At 38.9% G+C, this 8712-nt stretch overlaps 1 protein-coding gene across 2 annotated transcripts; it reads left to right on the top strand.

Moving 5' to 3' along the window:
* Nucleotides 1–356: 356 nt before the first annotated feature.
* atpaf1 (ATP synthase mitochondrial F1 complex assembly factor 1) lies at nucleotides 357–5664 on the top strand. Of its 2 annotated transcripts, XR_004019906.1 has the most exons (10): nucleotides 357–571; nucleotides 1301–1409; nucleotides 1645–1707; nucleotides 2955–3017; nucleotides 3124–3174; nucleotides 3519–3566; nucleotides 3786–3881; nucleotides 4324–4431; nucleotides 4888–5131; nucleotides 5248–5664. XR_004019906.1 is itself a non-coding variant. In XM_030728356.1 (9 exons), the coding sequence occupies exons 1-9, from the start codon at nucleotides 357–359 to the stop codon at nucleotides 5068–5070; spliced, it is 936 nt and encodes a 311-aa protein (XP_030584216.1). In that variant the 3' UTR covers nucleotides 5071–5664. The 2 variants fall into 2 exon arrangements, 1 of the variants encoding a protein (XP_030584216.1); XM_030728356.1 differs by having other exon boundaries at nucleotides 4888–5664.
* Nucleotides 5665–8712: the final 3048 nt, after the last annotated feature.

Here is an 8712-nt window from a genome sequence, read left to right as displayed (position 1 = left end):
CTTTATCTTATCTTGCTTATTGTTAAACTCTTATATATTTGAAGTTGCATTTTAAAGAATTATGTATTGTAAAGTATTGATTTTTGTCATTTATTTTCACTTAATTTTATTTTATTTGGACATTTTGATTTTATTTTTATACACCTTCATATTTAGTTTTATATATTTTATCCATTTTTATTGCAATAAGGAAATTGTTATATTATATTACTACAAAATATGACTTTATTATTGTGGTTTAAAATAGATAGTCAAAGCACAAACATATTGAAATAATTCAGTACTTCATCTGTAATCGCTGGTGTTTCAGCGGAACCAATAATGTATAAACCCAGCTCTCCGCCGGAGCATTATATATGTGGAACGGGAACGATGAAAAGATGGCGGCCGCTATGGTGCAAATGTCGTGTTTGTACCGGGGGATGTTAGCGGTCAGGGCCACTGGCATCAGGACGCTGATTCCCGGGCTGGTCCCGGTCCAGTTCCGAGCGTTTTCAGTGCGGAAGGAGCCTGAGCTGGAGGAGAATCCGTACTACAGCAAGTACCAGGAGAAGATCCAGAAGCTGCGCAGGTCAGAGACCAGCGACGAGTCCGAAACCCCGTTACAAAGTCACAGGTTTTTAAATAGAATTCAGTGGTTCACAATTTCACCTCAACGCTGACGGACACGCAGCAACTCTTCAAAACTGTGGCACGCTACTGCAAAATTCTGCTTACATCATTTATTGATATTAATTATTAATTATGGAATTCTTAATTCATCATTCTTAAAACTACAACCCTTTGGCATCAAATCAGTCTGTCACATACATAGTGATACCAGGTACAACTAGCAGTGAAATGCTTTGACGACTACCAATACACAATAGCACGAAGATGAAAGATGTAAATGGAATACTTTACAGAATATTATCAAAATATACTCCAAATATACACTAAGATAAAATGAGTAGTAAAGTAATTAACAAAATATATACACTAACATTTGTATATATGCACTCAGACAGGGTATGCTGGGGGGGATAGCTCATTGCGAATGCAGAAATATGTGGAACTGCAGAGAAATCCTGCAGTAAAAATAGAATATGTGAGTATGGCTACAACCAGTCTTAACTGTTACCTTTGACTGGTTGATCAGTTGTTTTTAATGTGATGTTTTCAACAAAAGTTCCCAGAGATGATGATAACTGATGAAATGATAATGATACACTCATGGTAGAATTGTGATCAAGCTGATAATTTAAAAAAAAATGTATTTGTTTTCTTGAGTTTACACTAACTTTGCCCAAATCTTTTATAGTGCTAAACCGCAGGAGTACGAGGCCCGAATGGAAAAGCGGCATGAAGCCAAGAAGGAAATGCTCGGACACTCAAAGCAGGCGGAGTTCGTCAGATTTATGGAGCAGGAGGTGGAGTATCAGCTGGGCTCAGAACTGACCAAAATGAAGGCCCAAGATAATAGAAACAAAACAGAGTTTCTAAAAAGTCCCACTTGTTAGAAACCACTTTTATTCGGATGTTTGTATTTGTGGAATTGTGATTTAGTTGTGAAATAACTGGCATCAGGTTGCACTGGGATGCCCTGGTTGAAGTTAGAGAATTTAAATTTCTCTATCTTTTTTTTTTCTGTGGGAATCTTTGCAGCTGGAAAAAAGGGACAAGATGGCAGCTGGTGACGGAACATCAGGAGGTTTTACTAAGAACAAGGTGAGCTGAAGAGAGGAGCAGTTTAGGGCTCAGTCACACGGGCCTAGGTTGGGAAACCCTGGCAACCTCCAGTCTGTAGGGAAAAATGTGCATTCCCTAACCGGCTAGCAAGTGGCTGCTGGGTGAAATGAGTCGCAAAGAGGGTGCTGGACCAAAAACCTTCCTGTGATTGCTTTGTTCACTAACAGATCGCTGTATTTGCCCGTAGTTTGCATGGAAGACAGCGACGACTCTGAAAACATTCGCTGAGGACCAATAAAACTTAAATAAGTGCGACACAAACCAGAAACTGAGAATGCTCACCTTCAAAGTAAAAGTGGTTCCTCACTGCTACAACCAACTCATTTCAAAAGGTGCAGCTTTTACTTTGAAGGTGAATGGCCTCTGTTTGCAGTTTGCAGTGCATGCTTCAGTTTCGGTGCTTCCTTTATTACCTCCTTTAGCATAGGATACACTGAGACCATCCTTTTATGAAAGGAGAGGAAAAAATGCGTGCCATACTTCATAACGTGGGGCAGTCATAAAAAATTACCAACAAAACTGATGAAGTGCAAAAAATCATATAAATGTTCATTAAAATAGCATTTTCCATGTCCTGCCATAACCTGATGAACTGACTTTTCAACGACAGGCTGTTAAACGCACACCTGAACTCTGATCATCACACTGCTGCAAGAAAATCTGCTTCTTGTGCAGGTGTTGCATAAACATAAATTTATACAAGCGCTCTAAGATTAAGATCTTACAGAGCTTGTATAAATTTATACATTATTGTGATGCCACAGCTGCAGCGTGATCTACTAAGAGTGCAATATAATTCACATACAAAGACCCAGCCAGTTCACTTCAGTAATAACAAGCATTTTACCAAGAGCAGCACAAACCAGCATCTGAACCTTCAGCAGACATCCAGCGTCACTCTGAGGAGAGTCGTGTAAGGTCGTTTGGATTCTCAGGGCACTCATATTCTTTTTTCTAAGTCCTGATGAATCTTTCTTCCCACCTTTCCTTGAACTTGTGCACATTTTCATTGAGATCAAGTAAAAGAGTTGTTTTTTTTGTTTTTGTTTTTTTTGAACACATGCACCACTTGGCAAGCAGCTTACAGGTGTTTGCAGATAAATTGGTGTCTTCCTTGCAAGTTCCGAGTGACTGCAGCTAACGGCCCGGATAGTAACTAAAGGAATTGCAGAGTCACTTTTTCCAGTCTGGTGCGTCTGTTTCAGACTTTGATGTGTTTTCTTTAGACTTTGGGCTCCATCCTCAACTTGGAGATGATCGGGGACAAGACAGGCGAGGAGATTGCAGAGGTGAGTGTGTGAGTATTGGTCTGTGCACATCAGCCTCACATTCACTTTACAGAAACCTTTTGAAACTTGTGTGTGTGTGTTTTCTCACTTCCTGTTTTTCTCACAGCTCTGGATGAAGTATTATTCCACCAAGGATACGATCAGCGCCGTCATCCCAGTGAGCTTAACACTTGTTATATTTTTATTTCCTTTATTTTCTTTTTGGATCTAATTAACAAAATAACGATCATGTTTGGTGTCCTTGTTTTTTTTTTGTTTGTTTGTTTTTTTTTGGTCTGTTAGCTTTTTAGTATAGATAGAGAAAATCTGTTTTATTTCAGTGAGCTTTGGTGGAAAGATGTTTTTAAACACGTGATGTGACACATGCTCATAGGCTAAAGATTTATGATTGACATGATGCCATTGCAGAAACATTTTGATATATTAAACAGTGATATGCAGTGTTCACACTGGATCCCACCTGGTAACGATCTAATAGCCTCTCTTCCCTTACATTTGCAGACACAGACCTATGAGATGATTTTCAGCAGATCGAAGTCCTGCCCGATGGTAAGCTCACTGCTGCAGGAGCTTCATAAGCAGTAACAAAGCTGATTGGCTGCAAAATGCAAGATTTCAAATCATCCTTCCTGTGATTATTCACTAATCCCATCATTAAGACTTCCATGATGCTGTTATCCTGTTTTCAGACGGTCTAATTTTTTGTTTTCTTTTAATTTTTCAAAGTCATCGCCTTAGTGACCTTCCTCTCTGTTTCCTTTATCTCAGTTTCTTTACGCTTTGCCTCAGAAGGAGGGTTACGAGTTCTTTGTGGGTCAGTGGTCCCAGCACGAGCTCCACTTCACCTCCCTAATCAATGTCCAGGTAAAGTGCTTCACACTCACACCATCTTGACATGCTTCTGGGATTTCTGCTTTCATAGCTTGTTCATATCAGGAAATAAAACACTAGCAGACTCTGTTTCATCAGCTAGCTGAATTTGATTCTTTTAGTTTCTCATATTAAAGTTCATGTCTGTTTTGCTGCAGTTTGGAAATGGCTTGTCCAGGATTTTTTAAGAATGAATATAAGCTTAAAGTGCATTTTCAGTTAATTTCCACAGCACCCCAACTTCTTTGGAATTGGGGTTGTCGCTTATATCTGTATGTAGCAGGTCTGGACTTGATTGCAAGTGTGTGTAATCATATCTTCAGAATCTATAGACATAATATACATAAAGTTTTTTATGTATATTTTTATAGGTATGAATGAGTTTTGTGAGTATTCGCATGGTAAAATGATGTCACCTGATGGTGTATGTGTCCAGACGCTGGGCGAGAATGCTCCCAGTCAGCTGATCATCCACCACTACCCAGACCTGAAGGAGGAGAAGGGCATCGTGCTGATGACAGCAGAGCTGGATCTCAAGTTCATAGTGAGTCCACAGAATGAATGAATTCAAACATACATGCAGCAGTTATAGTGTATCACACACGATACACACACACACTATACCTGTATTAGTTTTAGTTTAGTGTATTCTTATTCTATTTTACTTATTCTAGTTTATTTATTTTATATATTTAAATTCTATTTAATTTATTATTCTAATTCTATGTTTGACCTACTACATACACCAAGACCTTCATTCATATTATGAACATTATTAGTAACATATAATTAACATTATATGTGATGTGAGCACATATTATTATTTATATAATGTAATGTCATAATAATAATAATAATAATGTCATTATAATATTATTATTATTATTATAATAAAAAACATTATCACATTATTAGTATTATAGTCTGAATGACATTACAGCAGAGTCTGAGTCTGATGATGCCTATTTAAAGACTCACCATCTGTCTTTCATCTCCACAGAGTGTCCACCAGGCTCAGTGCTTGGCTAATCAGGTGCAGCTCTTCTATGGCACCCAGAGGCAGGAGACTTACCGATTGGTGGAGCTATTTAACCACCACCCTGCAGAATTCAAGCACATGTCAGTGATAGCAGAGCTGGAGCAGAGTGGTTTGGGGCCTGCAGCCCCCCCCAGAAGTTCCTGAGATGGGCTGAAGTCACCACCAGGCAACCTGCTGTCAGGAACTGTTGGTCTATGTGTAAAGTCACAAAGATGTTTGTGCTTCTTTGCTCAGCACTTTCAGTGGGATTCAGCTGCTTCTTGTTCTGTGTATCCAGTTTGCAACAGCAGCTGCGAGTTAGGAAAAAAGAACTTAAAGAAGCACAAATAGCTTCTCTCAAAATTTGCTCCACATCTTGTGTGTTATCAATGTTCCTCCATGAAAAAATGATGTTCAAATGAGCAGTTCTGTAATAAATAAATCTTACTGTATCCTGTTCTTCATATCAGACTGAGAGGTGAGCAGGAGGACATGACTTGGCTGTAGCTAACCAAAAAAGCCCATATGAAATGTAATGACATGTATTAAGAGGCTAAAGTGGAACTTGGTACGTTGGGAACCCTTGGTTCTGGTGATGCATGTAAAAATGACTCAAAGGATGTGGCAGATGACGCCCCTCCCTGAGCCTGGTTCTGCTGGAGGTTTTTTTCCTGTTAAAAGGGAGTTTTTCCTTCCCACTGTCATCAAGTGCTGCTCATAGGGGGTCGTTTTGACTGTTGGGTTTTCTCTGTATTATTGTAGGGTCTTTACCTCACAATATAAAGCACCTTGAGGTGACTGTTGTGATTTGGCGCTTTATAAATAAAATTGAACTGAATTAAATGAACTGGTTCTTATATAGTGCTTTTCTACTCTAAGCACTCAAAGCCTGTTTTTTGTTTTTTATAAATCTTTTACAGATGCATCATTTGGTGACCTGTTGTGCTTTGTCCTTTTCTCATATTTTCCCCCTGCTCCTCTTTTTTTAAATTTCTTCTTTGTTGCTTTGCCTTTTTTTGTGCTAATTTGTCCCTCCCTGCCTGTCAGCTCTGGCACTGTTAAAGTACACATATATTATTGTGACTAATAAAGTAAGTAAATAAAAGAAGAAAACTAACTAGAGGAACCTATAGAAAGTTCAAGTTCTGTTACTGAATAGCAAGATTAAAATACATCCAGGCACTTACTTGGGCAGCTATATTTATGGATTATCTACATTAGCTTTCATTTCAATAGTCAGTATGACATAAAAATTGCATATACAGAATATCTGATTAAATCTGATGTTTGGAAAAAAAAACAAAACCCTTCAAACCCTTTGCATCTATAACAGCTTCAACTGTTCTGGGAAGGCTTTCCACAAGGTTTAGGAGTGTGTTTATGGGAATTTTTGACCATTCTTCCAGAAACGCATTTGTGAGGTCAGACACTGACACTGGACAGAGTCTCCACTCTAATTCATCACAAATGTGTTCTGTCAGGTTGAGTTCTTTCCTTTGTGCACTGGTGTGCAGTCATGTTGGAACAGGAAGGGGCCATCCCCAGACTGTTCCCACAAAGTTGGGAGCGTGAAATTGTCCAAAATGTCTTGGTATGTAGAAGCATTAAGAGTTCCTTTTACTGGAACTAAGGGGCCGAGCCCAACTCCTGAAGATCAACCCCACCTCATGCCATGGAAACCCATTCTACGCACTGTTCTTGAGCTAATCTGAAGGCCACATGAAGTTTGGAGCGCTGCAGAAAGTTGGTGACCTCTGCACCCTATGTACGTCAGTGTCCACTGACCCCACCCTGTGATTTTACTTGGTCACTTCTGCTTTATAATAATACCACTAACAGTTGACTGTGGAATATTTAGTAGTGAGAAAATTTCATGAATAAACTTGTTGTACAGGCGACATCCTATAACAGTACCAGCTGGGATTCACTGAGCTCCTGAGAGCGACTCATTCTTTTACTGATGTTTGCAGAAGCAGTCTGCATGCCCATGTGCTTAGTTTGTGTATACACCTGTGTATAAAGGTGTATAAACACCTGAATTCAGTGATTTTAATGGGTGAGCAAATACTTTTGCCAATATAGTGTATAATGAGGACATTATACACTATACTGAGTAAGATTTCAAGTTTAGCAAATTAAAAATGATCTTGCTGAAAACAGTGTTTGAACTGTTCCTGGCCTCTTTCCTACCATAATTTTCCATGGTTTCCTCTTTTCTTTTTTCATTTTAAATTACAATTCAGTTCAATTTATATATATTTTTTATATTGGTAAGAGTATATTGTATAAGGGAAGGACCCCAACAATCAGATGTTTTTATGCCGATTTTAGTGCCAGAGGAGGTTTGGAACTCTGCAGTCACTGAGTCAGCAGTGCATTGGTGACTTATATGCACCTCAGCACTCTGTGACCTCACTCTGTAGCTTTACGTGGCATGCCTCAATAATACCACTTACAGCTGACTGTTGAATATCTAAGAGGGCTAAAATATCACTGACCTGTTGCAATGGTGGCATCCTGTTACTGTACCATGCTCCAATTCAGTGAGCTCTTTAGAATGACCCACTCTTCCACAAATGTATGGAAAGGCAGACTGCATGTCTAGGTGCATGATTTTATACACCTGTGGCAATGAGACCGAAAATGCCTGAAATCAGCAATTAAGAGACTTGGCCCAATACCTTTGTCTATACTGTAGTGCAGATGAATTTATAGAGAGCAAAAGAATATATCAGCTGTAAATGATTCTAGAGCATCATCATGCACTGCTGCACCTATTACAGTAAATGCAACAATAGGAATGACAGTTGATGTTAGTAATGATGTTCATTATTCATTTTTATTGTATTTATACACAAAAAAGTACTGCATAAATCCCCCAAATACAGTATTAGGGACAGTCACAGGCAAAAACACAAAGAATTTATTTGTCTTTACAACAGTCAATGCCAAACATTTATTCAAATACACACAAACGAATGCACGTGCGCTCACACAATATAGCGAAAGCCAGAGATGATGCTACAACAAAAAAGGTACCTGGGTATTATCACAATAAAGATTTATGGAAGTCAACAAACATACAAACTATGTAATTGCAAAATAATGCAGGGTATCTGCAGGTTTCAACACATTAAATTTAGACTGGGAGTTGTAACACAACTATGAAGCCATTTTAAGACTTATTCAATATCAATATTAATATTAATATTAATATCAATATCAATATTAACTTCTTTTTTCCTTTCCCTTACTTTTTTGTAACAGATTTCCTATTAAAATACTGTTTCTCAAACTGTTTCTTAAGCAGTATTTCACTAGCAAGGACCCCCAACCCCAAACGAAGCAAGAAACTAGGCCAGAGGTTGTGGTTCAAGGAAGGCCTCATCAAGGATCGGCAGCTCCCGAGCCTGGCAGATCCCTGGATACCTTGAAAGGAGGTTGACAACCAGAAAAAAAGGGGAGGGAGGGGCAGAGAACGAAAACAAGTGGGCATTTATAGCTGTATAACTGGAAGGGGAGTATTTGGGGTGTGTCTCCCAGCCCCAAAGCTGAGTGTTTATTGATAATGAAGCAACAAGCTGAGCCAGAGGCTGCGGTTTGGGGAAGGCCTAATCGAGCAGATGACTGAAAATTCAGAAAAGCAGGTTGGAACTGGAATGAAAGGATGAAATGAGCCAAGGTTCTAAATTTAGCCACATTTCATCGAATGTGGCTAAATTTGTGTAATGGGTTTGAAAGCATCAGAAAATTTTACCTTCACAACCTTTTCACCAATGGGTACATGTAAACCGAAGCAGTGCAACA

This window comes from Archocentrus centrarchus, chromosome 4 (genome assembly GCF_007364275.1).
Source record: "Archocentrus centrarchus isolate MPI-CPG fArcCen1 chromosome 4, fArcCen1, whole genome shotgun sequence".
NCBI lineage: Eukaryota > Metazoa > Chordata > Actinopteri > Cichliformes > Cichlidae > Archocentrus > Archocentrus centrarchus.
The sequence above is the reverse complement of the archived record's forward strand: the minus strand, read 5'-3'. Positions and strand labels throughout refer to the sequence as shown.